General features: G+C 35.9%; 1 protein-coding gene across 1 annotated transcript in view; it reads left to right on the top strand.

The window, feature by feature from the left end:
* Nucleotides 1-11,469, top strand: part of LOC137399321 (protein Smaug homolog 1-like) — a 28,767-nt gene extending 17,298 nt beyond the window's left edge. The window contains exons 11-15 of the mRNA XM_068085388.1: nucleotides 895-1,050; nucleotides 2,300-2,510; nucleotides 3,907-4,096; nucleotides 8,827-8,989; nucleotides 10,817-11,469. Of these exons, the coding sequence (XP_067941489.1) occupies nucleotides 895-1,050; nucleotides 2,300-2,510; nucleotides 3,907-4,096; nucleotides 8,827-8,989; nucleotides 10,817-10,863 (767 nt within the window). The 3' untranslated portion in view covers nucleotides 10,864-11,469. The remainder of the gene's footprint in view (nucleotides 1-894; nucleotides 1,051-2,299; nucleotides 2,511-3,906; nucleotides 4,097-8,826; nucleotides 8,990-10,816) is intronic.
* Nucleotides 11,470-18,809: the final 7,340 nt, after the last annotated feature.

Raw genomic sequence — 18,809 nt, forward strand, 5'->3', positions numbered from 1 at the left:
ATTTGAAAGAATTTGATACCATTTTGCTTCGCAAAGTTTGTGCAAAGGCATTCGCAGTGAGACTACTATTTGACACCACAGAAACGCTCACTACAGATGGATTCGAATTAATAATACCCAGTTAAGCTCTCCCCAGTGGAGGTAAAAAAATTTAGCACATTTCATCACACCACCACACGAGTATATTCTAGCTGCTATTGCCAATGATAGGTTGTTCATAGGACAATGATGAAATAATACCTTTTAATTTATTTTATTACCCTATTCATTAAATAACTGAACCTATCGATTGTACAGATTTCCACTGCACTGGTGCCAACCTCTTCCTAAGCTTAACTCTTCTAGTATGGAAAAAGTTTTGTTTTACTAAAAATGATTCTCGTTCATGTGGACCTTTGTAAGTAATAACTGTATAGCAAGTAGTAAATTCTATTGCTGTTTTGTAATATGTAGAGAGGATATCAATATTATTGGTAATAAAAAAATTCTGATGAGGTATCCTGGCTGAGTTAGTGTAACAAATGTACGAAGTGTTAAATGAAAGTGAGTCTACTTTAACAAGTTCTGTTTTGAGGGATACTTCACTCGAGATGAAAGATCGATAAAGTGCAACTCCCAATCGTTTAATCGGCACGTTGGTAATTTGTCGAATGAAGTCAACTCTGAATCTACTCGAAGCATGGAAACCCGGTGATAGTAATGGGTGTTCAAGAAAGTCGACTGCCTCATTTAAAATTGAGGCAGTTGGTATTTTCAATCAAGCATATCCTAATTTCAACTCCCAGCTGAACCCCTTGAGAGCTATGGATATTATTTGTTTAAATTGATTTGACATTTGATCGTTATCAAGGGTTAAGGATGTGTATGCATTTAATTGGTATGTTGCAATTTTAGGTGCCAACCTGAAGCAAGTGCTTCTAGATCTGAAAGTCATTGTGCATACACCTATAAAGCCTTACATGGCTGCCGATATCGGCTCCCACACGGCTAGTCCATCAGAGCTGGCAGATAATGACCTGCCAGGTCTCATCAATAAGCTTACTGGCAGACGTAAGTGTCACTTGTAACAAACCCACCTGTCTTTTTACACATGAAGCATAGTATTTATTGTTAGTTTTTATCAACCCTCTTTTGCACACAATCCAAGTACCTCCTGTCTTAAAATCCTAAGTTTCCTAAGTTCCTAGGATTGTGCAGCGCTGTTGATATAGGCGAGAAGTCTAAATTAATCATACCCTTACAACAGTCTGGTAACTCTGCAGCTGAACTAGTCCAGCTTCAATATCATTTAAGTTTTTATACCTCTATAAGACATCAGATCTTGTATTGGATGCTGATTATAAAAATATAGAATTAGTGAACAATTTTGGAGTTGTCTATCCATTTTTGTTTGTCATTTGCTGTGTATGCAGCGTATGTTATTTACTTTCATCTTTTGTGAAGCGCAGATGAGGCTAAGAGAGGGTCAAGCATTAAATTCAGCAAGAGAAACAACAGTGGTTGCTCTGTGTTCCTCCTGCTGTGAAAAAATAGAGCAACAAGTTGCTGTGGAAATTAAGAGCAAAAATATATTCCTGTAGATCGGATTAGGGGGTGTCAAACTTCTCACGTTTTTATTATTAGAGTAGTGCTTATTCATGAGTTGGGAAGTTACAAGTATTTTTAATGTCATTGATGCTGTGCTGCAACCATTCTGGCTCCTAAAATCTGTGTTTTGTGGTCTTTATACTGTAAGAGATAACTGCCCTGTCGTAAATGGAGTGATATTTAAAAAGGCTTCTAATTGGCTCGGCAGAATTCAGTAAAATCTGTTTTAGTTTTACATGAGCAGCTTCTCATTAGGATAGTGTTGATACCCTCATTATACACACAGCTCAAAGGTTCATCCATTCAAATGAGAGCTGCAATTTACCAAGCTTAGCAATACATACAGAGTATTAGCTTCTATATCTCAGCTAAGAATCTGTCGGATTATCCAATCAAGCGTGCACTGGAGTACGAAACTATCTTTGTACTTGTGGAGCATGGATGGTTATACCTTACCAATAGTGCAAGCGCTTTTCCTAACTATTTGCATTTACTTGTCACGTAGAATGGTTGCAGCACGCGTTTTTTATTGCTTTATACTGTGTTAGTGTTCTCATGGCTCTCATGACATTGCACATTCTCAAGCAAAACATGCCATATATGGCCTGGAATTTCGTTAGAGATTTGCCTATTTCCTGATTGGTATTTGTAAAAGCTCCCTTTTTGCGTGTTTGTTCACATTGGTGAGCAATGGTGGCTTGTCCTGTTGCAGTTTGCACACAGCTGCTAGTAAACAGTCGGGTGGAAGACGAGTGCTACCCGCTATATATACAATTGATTGACAAGTGTCTTCATCACGAAGCCTTCACCGTTAAGCAGAGAAAGTTGCTGCAGGAATGGAGGTCTCAAGTGGTGCAGAGGAACAGCGGGCGAATGATTACGGGTCGGCAGGAGCTCCGCCCTAGCACTCATCGACCAACCAGGTCTGTAGCTCATATCTCATGCGCTATACTGCTTGCTGGTGATGAGTTTTATGATGTTAAATTTACATCAGCTAAAGATATCGGTAGCTTATATGATGAGAGTTAAGGTATCCTAACAAAGCATCTCGTTAAGGGGGAAAATAGTGGTAAGTTTCATGTTTGCTGAGACTGCGAGTGTGACTGACACTCGGTTAGAGCTACAGGAGTGTTTGTTATACTTTGATATGATTGGCTGGCTGATCAGGGGAGAGTATATTTTAGAATAAAACACGAAACCCATCAAATAAAAATAGCTCGACACGTAATAAAAATTTATTTATATTGATCTGTTGGTAATATGTTAATGTCATATGATCATTCACTGGAGCTTCACTAAAAACATCTTTTTATTTATTTTTCAACTTCATAAAAAGCTTCTGCAAAATTCTGGTTTGTTGTTCTGTAGCTCCTCTACCAGAATGTATGCCTGGTGGTGTATTGCCAAATGCCTGTTTGAGAAATAATGCATCCATTTTGTATGCCTGGGGAGAGATTATTGAAAAACTCTTTGAGAAACGTTGCATTATGGAGGCATAATGATAGGCTCAACTTTCATAGCGTTTCTTCTGTTCTCCTTAGATTTATTTTGAGCGTTACTTGTTAGAGTGCTACTAGACTAGAGTAAAGTACCACTAGAGTAGAGTATTACTAGAGTAGAGTACTACTAGAGTAGAGTACCACTAGAGTAGAGTACTACTAGAGTAGAGTACTTCTAGAGTAGAGCACTACTAGAGTAGAGCACTACTAGAGTAAAGTACCACTAGAGTAGAATACTACTAGACTAGAGTACCACTAGAGTAGAGTACTACTAGACTAGAGTACTACTAGACTAGAGTACTACTAGAGTAGAGTACTACTAGAGTAAAGTACCACTAGAGTAGAATACTACTAGACTAGAGTTCCACTAGAGTAGAGTACTACTAGAGTAGAATACTACTAGACTAGAGTACCACTAGAGTGGAGTACTACTAGAGTAGAATACTACTAGACTAGAGTACCACTAGAGTAGAGTACTACTAGACTAGAGTACCACTAGAGTAGAGTACTACTAGAGTAGAGTACCACTAGAGTAGAGTACTGCTAGAGTAGAGTACTACTAGACTATCGTGCTGTGTACTAGGTACTAGTTGTACTGTACTAGAATAGGCTGCTGTGTTACAGTGGTGTTTCTAACAGTCCTGACTGCTCTTTATATTACTATATTGTTAGAGCAAGCAAGCTAGTTGTCATGTGGTAAGGCTCTTCTCTGTTCCTTGTTTATTGTTCAGTTGCTCTTCACCAAATTCCACTGTTTATCTTACTCTTCCTTCTGTTTCATTTGACTCTTTCGCTCAAAGCATTTTGTACTCTGTTCTAGTCGCACGAACAGCTGGAATCAGATGCGACAAGGGCTAGGAAATAGGGGTGGTGCGGTGTACGCCCAGAGAGCCATACAGGGTCAGAATCAATGGCATAATGGCAGCTATGAGAAGAAGGCTTTGGGACCAACATATAGCGGCCCAGAAGAGCTGTCCATTCCACTCCACGCTCGTGTTAACAAAGCCCAGGTTAGTAGCTTCTTAAAGATTACTAGAAATTTTCTTGCAGGCTCTATGCTAACTCTTAAAACTAGATTCTGATTATCAAAACAGATTTTTCTTGTGATGGAACCCTGTCAGGCATTATTGAAGCTCATTATATATCGGATACTGCAACGTTCCAGACTGGGGTTTGTATGTGTTGGTCTTCTCATCACTCTTTTAGAATCGAGCAGTCATTTTAGACACATCAATTGATGCCCTTTAAACCAAAACATAAACTTGAGGTTGTGTTACAGTCAATGTCTCGAGGTTGTGTTACAGTCAAAGTCTTGAGGTTGTGTTACAGTCAAATTCTTGAGGTTGTGTTACAGTCAAACTCTTGAGGTTGTTTTACAGTCAATTCTACGTTTCAAACTAAAGTTCCATCCTATTTAACGAAACCAGTAATAGATTTTTTAGCCCAAACTGCGTATCGAGGCAATTGGTTCTGAGATCTGTTTCATCTGTCAATCTGGAGTATTTTGTAGCAAATATTCCCAGTAGATCTCACTGTAATTGTTTAGTTCGTGCTCAAAAACTTACAACTTATTAATGCACACTGCAAGTAATTACATATAGCAAAAAAATAATTTCATTATATAAAACCATGCGAAAAACTAAATTATACATAAAATATTACAGCGTAAAAGAGTAATAGTCAATAAAAATATTTTTTATGGTTATTGTATTTTAGAAATGTTTAAATTTAAGTTTAGGTTCAGCATTGCTTATGTAGCCATGGTGGAGTTATGTGGGTGACTACTCTATATTAGGTCAGATATAAACTAATGTAAAACTTGTATACATAATTTGTGGTTTATATCATTTTATTATTCTATACAATTTGAGTCTTTAATTTGGTCCAACCTCTTCCCTCTCACTTACAAAACTTTGATGTTCGCAGAAACCTCGAGTGTCGTATATTGGAAATACTCTCGTTTGAGTCAAATATTTACTGGAATTTAAAGTGATGTGTTGAATAATTTGAATAAGAAAATCTTAAGCAGAGGCATGTCTGTGCTTGTCTTGAAATTTTCTGCTACCTATTTTTGGATCGCTGATCTTTTCATGCACTGCACACTTTGCATATATTTGAAAGGTTCTTTCATTAGTTTATATGTATAGAGGGAAACTTGATAAGCGTGCCTAAAAAGGTGAAAAGCTTCAAAAGATGTCGATCTAAAATTGACAGTTTCTGATGTAAATTCTGTAAGAGTGTTGTGTGGCATGGCTTGTAAATCAGTGTGATCCATCATATGCCTGCTCGACTGGCTAGCAGCTATTTGATGTATTAATATATTCTTGATTGTCTGTCGTCTTCAGCGCCCAAGACTTTGAAATGTAAATGTATGTAGGTCAGTAAATCTTATTAATTTACTAGCCTTTGATTGATATGACAGAAGAACAATTCCTAGAGTATAAGCTAGCATTGATCTTATCCACATCGCCACTTTCTTATCCACTTTGAAGCCATTACAAAAATAGTCTCACTTTTTCTGCATACGCTGAGCTTGTTATTTTCTGTCAGGTGGTATGATTGGTGTGCATATATAACAGCGATGGTAGTCATTGTTTTATTGTTAGTATTATCACTACACGATTGTTGGGGCATCTGTAAGTACAGGCATTGTAACAGACTAATACACTGCATTTCCATTTTGTGGATGATTTGGAGTTGTGCTCACATTAAGTTACTGTGTGATAAGTGTTTCAATAGACCTTCACAAGCTGCGGATTAACACGAGCGCTTTGTTTAAAAAAATAGGGATTTCTATGCCAGAGGTTACAGTGGCGCATTCGGAACCGTTCACACCAAAATAGAAATGAATGAAGTGTAAAAAATGTTTAAAATGGGATAGCTCGCACAGCATTTTTTCAACATCATTCGCAAGTGCCGGTTTCATTTTTTGCAAATTTGAAACATTCGGTAAAAATTTTGTGAGTAACAAAACCCACTTGACTGACCGATTTTTGTCATTCCATCTTGCGGATTATGTAAACTTGCTGATCAACAGCATCATGGAAACATAGTGATAATAGTGACACATGAATGACAAGCATTATAGAAGACACAAGTTGGAAGGTGTATTTTATAAATACAGCCATCTTACTATATTCATCAGAGTTTAATTATTCCAGAAATGCTGTGCCTTATCTTTATTGCTGTTAAAATGCTCTTGAATAACCTGTTTTTGGCATAGAGATGCACTCCATAAATTAAATCATTATGTAATTTCTCGATATATCCTTTACAAAGTTATATGGCGCAATACATAAATCAGTTTATCCCACGAGTATTATTGACTCACATCTATAATATGAAAACATAAAGAGGTTTAGACGAGGCCCTCGATTTGTGATAACAGATTGAGTGATTTCTTTTTCACCCTCATACATATTCGCTACATTAGCATATATCTGTCCCGGCTAATGCCATATAATGATCACAAGTGTTACGATTACGGAATTTTATTGCAAATTATCTTTCGGTAATCCTATTTTTGGTGTTTTATTGATGGGCTTGATTGAATCTAAACCAATATCAAAGAATTGTTCATTATGTTTAAAGGCATCGGTTTTACAGCTGGAAATGAATTTTGTGGGCTCTTTTTAAATCCAAATGATAACAGAAATTCACTCGCGGTTCAGTTCACTTGAGTCAGTATCTGATGGTTGCATGGTCAAGTTAAATGGCATATTACAACATGTTTTCAAAATAAGCAGACATAAATTTTTTGATACAAAATGGTTTCACATCAATGCACGGAGTAGATGACTAGTCTGTTGGCTGTGAGGCCGTGTCTATTTGTTACATATAGTTATATCTGAATACTCATATATGCATATGAATATAGAATCTGGGAGCATCAGAGCCATATTTTATGGCCACTCGTGTCGAATGGATGCACCTACTAAAAAAGTTAGGGACAAATCATAAAAAATGTCACTTTTATAGTTTTGGATCGAAAAACCTCCTACCGTGCGATTTGAATATCCTTAGTTCAGCTTTTAGCTGACCAAATATTTTCATTTTTTCAAATATTGCTAAGATGATAGTTACGAAGTTGAAAACTAACTATGCCAACTTATGTTGACCAAATAGTAGGGGAGAAGTGGGTAATATGGACAACTGGGTAATGTGGATAGTTAAATTATTAGCTAAAGTTTATAACCAATTCCACTTGTTTCATATTATAAAACTTTTCCTTTTCCTGTTAGAAGAAGCCACATGCTAGTTTGGAAGTCTCTATCCATCATTCATCAATCTGTAAGCATCTTAATATTTATCATATAAATAGTAACTTTTAATTAAATTTTACTACCCGGGTTACGTAGTGTGAACGTTGTTGGAACTTTTGGGGCAATATGTGCACAAACAAAGCATATTGTGCTGTTTATCTCTATTGATTGTCAGAAGGCAACTCCTGACTATGACTGAGGTTTATCAAAATTTGTAATAATATATAAGATGGGGTAACGTGGACATGTCCAAATTACCCTGTGCTGCAAGGCATATGATATAAACTGCTTAATTTGCTAGTTTCCAGTTAATTTAAGTCTGAATAAGTATGTTAAGTATATAAGTTAAGTATGTTAAGTCTTAACTTTTTAAATTAAATTTTTACTACTACTACTAGGTTTACTAGTGAATTTACTAATATACGTACATGTAAATTTCTCAGTCCAACAATTATTTGCCAACAACTACGAATGCAAAAGTGAATGTGGTTTTGCACCATCTATTGATTGCGATTAGTAGACGCGAGTTTTTTTAAATGTTGTAATTAGAAAAATGAATGTTAAATTAATTTCCTTAATATAATTAAAACTATTGCCTTTGAAAAGTTGGAAGTAGACTTTTATCGGCACAGGAGTGGGAATTTTTTAAGCCAGACCTACCAGATTGTAAATATGTGAGCCGCAGCCTGCTCGAATTAGTCTTACTTAAACTGCTGTCACAAGGAAATACAGAAAGAACCAGAAGTGGACTCATATTTGATTTGAAGCAATCAGCATTCAATTTAAGATAGACATGATTTGTTATACCAACAACACTAAAGACAATCTGATTTATTACCATGACTTAGTAGAATTATTATCTTATATTGTCAGATTTGAATTATTCCTGTACAGTTTAAGTTAAATTGAATATAACCAAATGCATATATTACTTGTAGTTATTTAAATATCTGATAAATTTTTACTTTTAATGACAAAAAATGACATGTTCACATTACCCAGTGCACCTGTCTACATTACCCACCGATGGTGGGTAATGTAGACAATCTTGTGGTTTACGATATGGTGGATTGTGGAAAAACTGTTGCTTGTATTACAAAACATGCAATTAAGAAAAGAGAGCCAACAAACTCTGCAAGCTAAAGATATAATTTAGAGTATTCTAAAGTGAATAGAATAGCGGTAACCGTAACAAAAAGAAAAACTGTCCACATTACCCACTTCTCCCCTACTGTCGACATTACCCACTTCTCCCCTACTGTCGAATGAGGAAATGTGTTAACTTCAGCTTTATTATTTTTACTTCTTTAGAATTTAACATAATGCTCACCAATATAGAATGAAATTGTCACAAATTTTTTAAAAGGGTGTTCTTTGGAGATTTGAACGCCTCATGTGTGCTAATCGTACACCTTCTGCGGGTGGGAATACAATAACACGTTTAACCTCTCTCAATTTCATCCGATCTACTGCTGTAGGTAACCAAGTCGGCCATACATCGCACTCAGTCGGCCCCTATTCGAGCTCACCAGCCCATCGTACGGACAACCAGAGGCAGCATGGCTGCCACGGAACCAGAGATAAATGAGAGATTAGACTCGCTGGCGCGGAGTATGACTGAGGCAGCTCTTTCCTCACAAGGTAGGCATGTCATTGTCGAGTTTATTCGAAGGTTTTCGAACCCAATTTTAATATCATTAGGTGAGTTTGTAGTATGTGATGGGTTGAACACTAAAGAAACAAAGACAAGACAGTGAAGGTTCCGGTTGGTTGAGCTCCCTTTTAAAACACTCAGAAATCACATAAAAATTGTTTTTATTACATTTAGTTAAAATTTAACTTCTTACCTCTTGATGATGTTAAACAACCAAGTTTCAAATGCTGGTAAGGTAGTAGGTTTACCTTGAAATTCCTAGGGATGTCAGTCCACTCTCATTAGTAGTAAACATGTAAAGGTGTGTAACAGCTCCAGAGTTCACATATTTACCTAGCTTTAATTCATGTTAATGTTCTAGCGAAATAACTCGGTGGACACTCGTACTACCAATCGTGCCATTTCTTCATAGTCACTGTTCTCTTTAAACCTTGTCTATGTATGTGTTACAAACTGCTAATGGTGCTAAAGCTACAGCCTTTTTACATTTGTTAGTGGAGTAAACACGAATAACTTCTGTATGTCGTGCTTTGTTTCAATCGTTGCAAATAATTTTGTTACTGCGACATATTGCTAGTAGACGAAATGAAGCGTGTCACATGAACAAAAAATTTATAATTTTTCAGCTAGTCTGTTTCATATAACAAAAACATCTGCATGTCGGAGCAAGTACTCCTATAAGAATACACCTTTATTCTTCTAACTCATTCTGAAGCTCAAAGATGTATGATAACGCCTCAAAAAATATTCCAGGTATTTAAACATTTTTTTATGCAATGCACGTGTAAAAAAACTATATATAGCAATGGAAGTGCGCGCGTAAACTATATATAGCAACAGAAGTGCGCGCGTAAACTATATATAGCAACGGAAGTGCGCGCGTAAACTATATATAGCAACGGAAGCGCGCGCGTAAACTATATATAGCAACGAAAGCACACGCGTAAATCATATATAGCAATAGAAGCGCGCGCATAAACTATATATAGCAACGGAAGCGCGCGCATAAACTATATATAGCAACGGAAGCACGTGCATAAACTATATATAGCAACGTAAGCACGCGCGTAAACTATATATAGCAACATAAGCACACGCGTAAACTATATATAGCAACGGAAGCACACGCGTAAACTATATTCATGAAGCAATCTGTGAAGATCCATAGCGACTCGCGAACAGAAGTGTAATCTTGGGTAATACATAGTTTTTGAGTTGAAAGTGGTAATGTGGCGTGAACTTACTTCACATTGACCCAGCTTAGCTTATGTATGTTTTATTATGTTACATTAGTTTTGTAATTATTTACTAGCCTGTTTATCTCTATTACAAAATTGTTTGGAGAAGCTGTGAATGTCGTATGTGAAAATTACCTGGAAATTTTCTTGTTCAATAGTTATTATGATAAAAAAATTACAAGTAGATGTTTGACAGTTTTTTAAAATATTATCGAGAAGGGATAGATGTTGCTACCATTTAAAAAAGTTGTTTTTATGTGTCATAGAATTGTAAAAAGCTCCGAGTGCACAGGAATAGCCCACAGGAATACATACCCACAGGATTAGCAGTGCTCAACGCGCCTGAACATGTTTACCAATCCGAATTAAGATAATTTCACCGGCATCCGGCTCCCATTAATATTCCCCCTGACAGATAATAACTAATGTACCAAATTATAAACAAGGCTGTTCCTGCAATGATAATCACGGGTTGTCATCTTGTATTTCAACAGTTCTTGGTTGTCTGTGTAGGTATTGTTGAGAAATTGTGTTAGTTTTTCAAGTTATTATGTGAGTTGTCTCCTCTTGCTGCAGATTCTGTGGAACAGGATGATGGGGACAAGCAGAATGCATCTGAATAGGCAGAAGCAGTACTCCATACAGCAGAGCGCTGAATGCTTCAGCAGAGGAATGTTATTAGTTGATATTCTGTACTTATATGCCATAGTATAGTCACTATTTTTAGATTCATTTTTCTTTTCATGTCATTGAGTGCACTATTAATAGATCGGATGGTTCCTTCACCCTCCCTCCTCTAGCCACACATGTGTCCCATTAAGGCTATGTACAAATATGCTCGGCCCATATTGTAGGAATGTTAAAATTTTATTGATTATTAATGTCAAGAATGATGTGTATTACATATTATACATGGTCTTACCTTTCTGGTGCTGCGCGTGCCCATCATATTTATCCCGTTTCGTGCACATAATATGCTTGTCCCGCATTGGTATATGTCTAGCGATGAATGAAATGCATACTGCAACATGGCGGAATCGTCTCTCGTGATTGCCATATATATTTTACGATTTGGCATGTGCCTTCTTCCAATTATTCTCCTTGTTATTGTTGTTCTCTTGACTGTGCAATAGTAGGCAGGCTCCAGCATTGCAATCGGTACAACCTGTACAGATTTTGTGATCAAATTTTGTGGATTGTTCAATATATTCAACACTAATATATAATATTGTCCCTTTCTTAGTATATTTGAGGCAGTTTTTTTGATAAATTTTGTCGGATTTGCTCATGAAATGGTGAAATCATCTACTTTGCAGGTGATGCACCACAGCGATATAAGTTAAAAATATTTTGCAAGTCAAAAAATAGTGACGATCAGCAAAGAAAAAATGAGTAGCAAATGCATGCAAGAAAGTAATGTTTGATACAATGTTGACAATTTGTCAGAGTAAACAAGTGGGATAGTTAGCAGATAAGACAGTCTGTTAGCATTCCTGTCTGTTCACCACATGATCATTTGGAAGCATACCACATCCTTATTTCTGTGAAGGTGCTGAAAACTCTCAGCGCATTGGCTGATTGTAGCAACAGTTGCCAAGCCACGTGACTGGTGCTAGTAATTAAATCACCACTTGAACAGTCATTGAGCTGCACATAAACAATTGTAGGACTACCTAGAGATAAAATTAGATTTATGTCTATTAATTACGGTATAGAGTAATCAGATATAATCAGAAAGTAACCCGGAATCAACAAGAATGCTGATGTCGAAAAAGTAGGCAGAAATTAAGAGTTCTGTTGTTCTCATGATGGTAAGGAGAAATTGTAAAGGATTCTGTTGGCCAGACAGTAAGGAAGAGTTAACAAAAGTTTTGCCATTCAGAAAGTAGGCAGGAATTAAGAGTTGTCCAGGCCTGTCAGTGACTAACTAGTTTTGGCCGGCTGGATCAGTCATCCCTCAGGTGTTAGCAACGCGTTAGTCAATAAATTACAAACTTTTGATGTTATATCATTCAGTAATATATAATATATGTAACCAAATATAGTATCAAATTACTATTCATAGCTGTCTGAAAATCTGTCAATTTGTGGAAACCATTATTTATATTCACTAACTAATACTGAGTTTTATTGGCTTTGATGTATTTTTATGTTAGATAGTTTTACATTCTACTTAAAACAAACTTACATAAAATAACCAAAATGGTTATAAATAAAACAATGCACTATGTTAGATAGTATTACATTATATTATCCAATGTATGCATGTTCTAGATGTTTCCATTTTTTAGTATAACTTATAAAACTATTTAATCGTAATAATACGTACCTAAACAACATCAATTTTGCAACTAAATTGTTTCCAAAATGCAATTTATTTAGAGATTTTCATAAAATATTGCAATATACATGTATATCAATATATATTGATATATATTGCAATATATATTGCAGTAACATATATGTAATATTAATGTAATATATACTAGTGGAAAAAATAGAAGTCTGTTGGAAATGTTGTTTTGAATCAGCCCTACAAGCTAGTTGAATTACTAGTGGAAACAAGTTCACATTGGCAAGCAGGCGAGAACTCAGCTAATTTACTGTATTCGGTCTTACAAATTAACTGCGGCCTAGCAGTTTTTTGTGAAAACTATTATTCATAAAATTAATAGTGCTTCACTCGACATCTCTTTCAACTTGTACAGGGTATAGATATATCGCAAAAGTACAAGCTAAATGTTACAACTCTTGAGACACAAAGACGATATATAGACCATGTGATCACTGTTAGGCTTATACCAAAACAAACACAGAAAAATATGCGTATGAACATTTTGTAGTTATAAATATTTTTCCGGAAACACTTTGTGAGCTGAAATAACAGTAGCATACAGTATATTAATTATTTTTATTCCTTTGCACATTTTATTATTTGTCTTTAATAGTATGTCAGATTAAGGTTCTGAGTTAAGACTCGCCACGCAATTCCTAAACCAATGTACAATTGTTGGGGATAAATTGAATGGTTCATGAACCGTGTTAGGTCAAGTTTACCTGTCTACCCACATACATATTCAAGTGAGTGATTGTTATCTTCACAAGTTTATTGACACTCTAGTATAGAAAGGACAAAACACAGATAACAAAGCTTTGGGATTAAAAGAGCCGCTGCACAAAGAGGTAGCAATACATAGTATTTGATTGGAAAGCATAATTAGTAAAAAAATTCTGCCACTTTTACAGAGACAGTTTTTTAAGCCCGTTACATTACAATCAACTAATGGAAAGTAAGATTTTATTATTCTTGTCAGTTTATTATCAATTTTAATAATATACTCCCTTTAATTCTTGTTCCAAAATGAAATGACAAAATAAAATGTCATAGCTGCCCCTGATTACATGTTGGAAAAACATTTGAAACATAGACCAAGTAGTCATTCAACGTATTTGTTTACATTTCAACGCCCTTAGCAACGATTGTACACAGCTGAGCAGCAAGTCATTAACATAGACTACCGGTATGTCAACAAACTTTACCTTCTACAAAGCCTCTGGTTACATTATCAAATACAATCTAATTATTCTACCAATTTTACTACCAAATCTTGACAGAGCAATAAAAGTTAATTAAGCGATTCAAACAGAGTTGTATGAAAATAGAAGTTGGAATCGCATACATACTGTGGCTCAGGACCAACAGGCCTACTCTTTTTGCTTGTATGAACACGTTTGTAAAATATAAAACTGTGTTGACGAGCTTATCTTATGGGCTGACTAGTTGGAGAATACACGAATGTAGCAGCGAGGAAACTAGTTGAACCGTAGCAATACACGATTGTGTCTTTCAACTGATTCTATAGTGTAAAGGCGTGAAGAATCACGGAGTACAAGTAGTAAAAGTTGCATCCACGGCCATGTGTATAAATGTTACGATAGCAAAACAGCTTACCCCCCTCCGTGTTTCATGATCAAGATATCCTTGATGTCTCGATGAAAGATGAAGTCACTTGCATGAATTGCGATCATTTTTTCTCGAATTTTAATGCTTTCTAGTAATCTGCCCCGAAATATGTCTAGTTCACCCAACAACGAGTCTTTAGCGAAATCTAAAACAGAACCTTGTAACGAAATACGGTTTGGCCAAGATGATTCATCTGTTAAGGATTCATGGCAATCAAACAATGTTCGGTTTTCTAAACTCCTTAAGGTAGAGGACTAATATGATTGGGTAGTTAGAGCTTTCGGCACTTCGCTATTCGATAAAGCTAAATCCATACTATTGGACAACTATTTACGGAAAAACAATTATGCTCACGCTCGCACAGAACATAGCTTGCGTTATCATTGTCTGAATCGGTGAGTCAGATGAAACAGCTAGAGAAGTTTTGGTGATGGTCGTCAACACCAAAGTGATGTTCCCTTTTGTGTTAGGTTTAGTTGGAGAATCCTTCTTGTGGAATTAGACAAAATGTATTTTGTCTAAGAGACATGCATTTTGTCTAATTTAAAATTGTCTGCATTATTGATAGCTGTACAAATGAGAGGGATTCATTACCTTTTGTAGAAGTGAGAGTCACTTCTTGGCTGATGCTACTGTAAAAGGATATTCTAAACTCCTAATTGTATCAGCGACTGTACCCTATGGTCTAGAACACTTGACCTGTCATCAGCAGATAGAGGTTCAGCTGACGAAAAAAGTCACAAGTGGTGACAGGAATGGCATCAAACCTTGAAGGTTAACTGACAGCATTTTAAAATTACATTTATTTGTACCAATATAATTATTGATACTTTATTTTTCAATCATGATTTTGATATTTAAAGAACAAAATACCAGTTTTGTAAACAAAATATTCGCGATGCAAGCTCCAAGCTGTGATGATGTAGGAAAGTCGTTTTTGCAAAACACAGATGGATGGTTAACGATGGCCATACTGATGATTAAACAACGCATGAACGCAAGACAAGTGTTTCTGTTGCCTGCCATTCTGATATAGAGAGGTCATCGACTTGCGACATTGAATGGTTTTCAAGGCGGAGTGCAACTTGAATTTTAGTACAAGTCCAAAAGCTTTGAATAAATAAATCTGTACTCTTATTATATATAGTTTCACCTTCATGACAATGGCGTTTTATTTATTTGATGCAATTAGAAGATTCCGCCTTACGCTTTTTAGACATAATGATGGCCAAAAAACCTTAAAACAAAGGTGAGCGAAGGAGAACAGGCAGGACCAATCAAAACGGCGTTTCCCTGAAACTGAGTAATGCACTGATGCTGTCTTCTTATACCACAAGTACAACAAAGTGTATTCATTCTTTGTACTTTGGATACTAGTCTGCAATTGTTTGCGCCACTTACATCATAAATAATGCAAAGACGTAACTATAGTATTAAACATTATTTTAGATATTTTCTCATGAAACGAGTTTGTAACCTTAAAACAACGGATGTCGAGATCGTAGTAACTCGACTCCCTGACTACTTCTCTAGCGAAGATGTTTTAAATACTCAGCATGGCAGATAATTGCAACACGAGGTTGAAGCAGATATCACAAATACCGAATAAGTCTACACTATTTTCATACATCTTTCATTAATTTTCATGCAAGTGTTATAGAATTACACCAATTACATACATATTGTGGAGTATACTAGCAAAAGATTCTTTCTTAACAAAAAATAATAAAACTGAAAATTGGTCTGTAAAAACTATCTATTCGGGAAAATCATCTAATTAATACTAATTAATTTCTTTTTCTTGAACAGACAATGTTTAGACAAACTAATTCAAAAAACAAGCAAATTTAATAACTATATAGCATCACAAATGTTTCCTGTCGATACCTCTGTTGATAAAAACAGGTATTTGGCTGAAGTTAAACAAAAATATTATTCAAACATCAACCTATGTTATCTGCTACTGTTAAAGCAATATAAATTTATGAAGTCAGTTAACCTTCACACCGCTCTCCGCAATCAAGCGTGTCTTCAGTTGAAGTTTCCTCGTCACTTGGAATAACATGCCTATGCCATGCCAGACAGGCCTAGCCAAGATTGCGGAGACATTGCTTGTGCAGCGATGCTTTTAAAAGCATGTACAGCTCCGCTGCTGGAAGCTAAGCAGATATCACACTCAATTTTCAAGGAATTGTTTAAGCGGTATTCATCTTAAACAACAGATTAAAATAATATAGTCAGTATCGCTAGACAGCAAATCACTCTAGCCTTCTACTACATGGTCATTACTTGAGTGCTGTGAGTACCAATTATGGTGACTTTGCTCATTGATGGCCAGAGGCTATACTCTAGTCTTGGGTTCTACAGCTTCTAGTATCAGTCTGCTAATTTAGCTTGAGTAAATTCCTAAATACCTTTCCAAGAAAAGCACACATTGAGAGATCTGCTTCACGCTAGCTATCTTCAGTATAATTTTATCGGTAAAATGGAGACATTCTCTGAATGGACAAAATCTACTGTAGAACGAAAGTCAAGAGTAGAAGCTTTGACAACTCTGGAAGAGATCTTAGATGATGAATATAAAAATCTGTAGTGAGCTGCCACAGGAATTAGTCGCGGAGTTCCTTGCAACTATTCAACTTTGCAAAAATTCTCACTGTTGAAAACTTTGATACTCAGAAAAAATTGAAAAATATTTCTAGCTTTTTGTGTTTTTCCTGTTGTAGTGCAAACATAAAATATTTTTTAACATTCAAAGTGGGAATTTTCTGGTGTGCATTTTTTGTCATTAGTAACTACACACATTTTATTGCTCTCCTAATTTATCCGTAAATCGTCGCAAATAAAAATTTGGTTGTTACAGAATCTAACAATTTTATCCCAACAGATGTCCAAAAATATAAAGATTTAAAATGTCCTTAAAACCAATGTTCAACAAGTCTGGCTGGTAGAATATGCATGGAGTGTGATAAATACCTTCTAAGCTTCCTTCGACAGAAAGACATAGTTATCTGAAATATACACCAAAAATACCTCTGAATGCATCAGAACACTGGCGTCTCTCACTTACTTTCAAGGACACAAAAACGCTTTCAATTCTTAAGCTGCAACGATAGCCTCTCATAAAGAATTTTTAAAGCTGATCTCAAATTTCTAAGCAGTGCACATGCGTATTTAAAAAAAAATCACTTTACTAGCATAAGTAAAGCCAAGTTGGTGGCAAAATTGAAGTTAATGCATGCTTGGTCAGATTTCTTACGCATATCCACACACGGTGTAACTGATTTTATTTCAATGCCACAGGGGAGATAAAAGAGAACATTGATTTACTTCACGAAGCAAAAACCCTATTGTTTTTGTTAATGTTATTAATCGCATTGCATAAGCCCTTAGACAATACTGAATTGATACTTGGCAGGGCATTGCACTCCGTGGCACGCTATTACATGCCTTTGAAATGTCTATGCACCGCGCAGAGCTTTATTGACGAGTTGCTAGGCTACATGCCATGTGTTTCTATGCGTTATCGTATTCGGCAGGCGCTGTCAGCGGTATGACAATTGGGCAATGGAAGGCATGCATAGAGAAGTGACTACATAGTCAGCTGACAGCCGTGGGAACTGCAGCAGTGAATATTCTTATGGTGATCTTTAATATTACTGACAAAGAAGTTTGGTATTGCGTGAGGTAAGTACAATGTACATATAAGTACAAGCTTGGTATTGCGTGAGATAAGTACATAGTAAGTACAAGCTTGGTATTACGCGAGGTAAGTACAATGAATATATCATAAAGATTAACAGCATGAAATGCAGGTGTCTAGAATATGCTAGAATACAGAGTGCCGTTTTTCATGGCTGACACTGACTAGTGAAAGCTTGAAACTATGTCTTCTAGTAAGTGGCTGTTACAACTAGATGATCTAAGGGCTGTCGAATACGTTCCTTTTAATGTGCAGCATTAACTATGCTGTTAAAACTATTAAATATGGCAGCATTATAATAGAAACTGTCTAAATTTGCTGTCACGTAGAGACACTCTTCTGTTAAGCATAGTAACTCTGTTATTGAACATAGTCACTCTGTTGTTAAACATAGACACTCCACTATTAACCATAGATACTCTGTTGTTAAACATAGACACTCCGCTGTTAAACATGACACTCTGCTGTTGAACATAGACACTCTGCTGTTAAACATAGACACTCTGCTGTTGAACATAGACACTCTGCTGTTAAACATAGACAGTCTGCTGCTAAACATAGAGACTCTGCTGTTGAACATAGACACTCTGCTGTTAAACATAGACACTCTGCTGTTGAACATAGACACTCTGCTGTTGAACATAGACAATCTGTTGTTGAACATAGACACTCTGTCATTAAACATAGACACTCTGCTGTTAAACATAGAGACTCTGCTGTTGAACATAGACACTCTGCTGTAAAATATAGACACTCTGTTGTTAAACATAGACTTAGTTATTATATACTATATAGATCAAGTACAAAACATATCTATAATACTTCAAGTTAAAATTATCAGTAAAACATTTGATCTTTCCAAACAAATGCTAGGAAGCATTAGAAGAAGTTGTGCTCTATTC

The sequence above is a fragment of the Watersipora subatra genome, chromosome 7, assembly GCF_963576615.1.
Source record: "Watersipora subatra chromosome 7, tzWatSuba1.1, whole genome shotgun sequence".
NCBI classification, from domain to species: Eukaryota; Metazoa; Bryozoa; class Gymnolaemata; order Cheilostomatida; family Watersiporidae; genus Watersipora; species Watersipora subatra.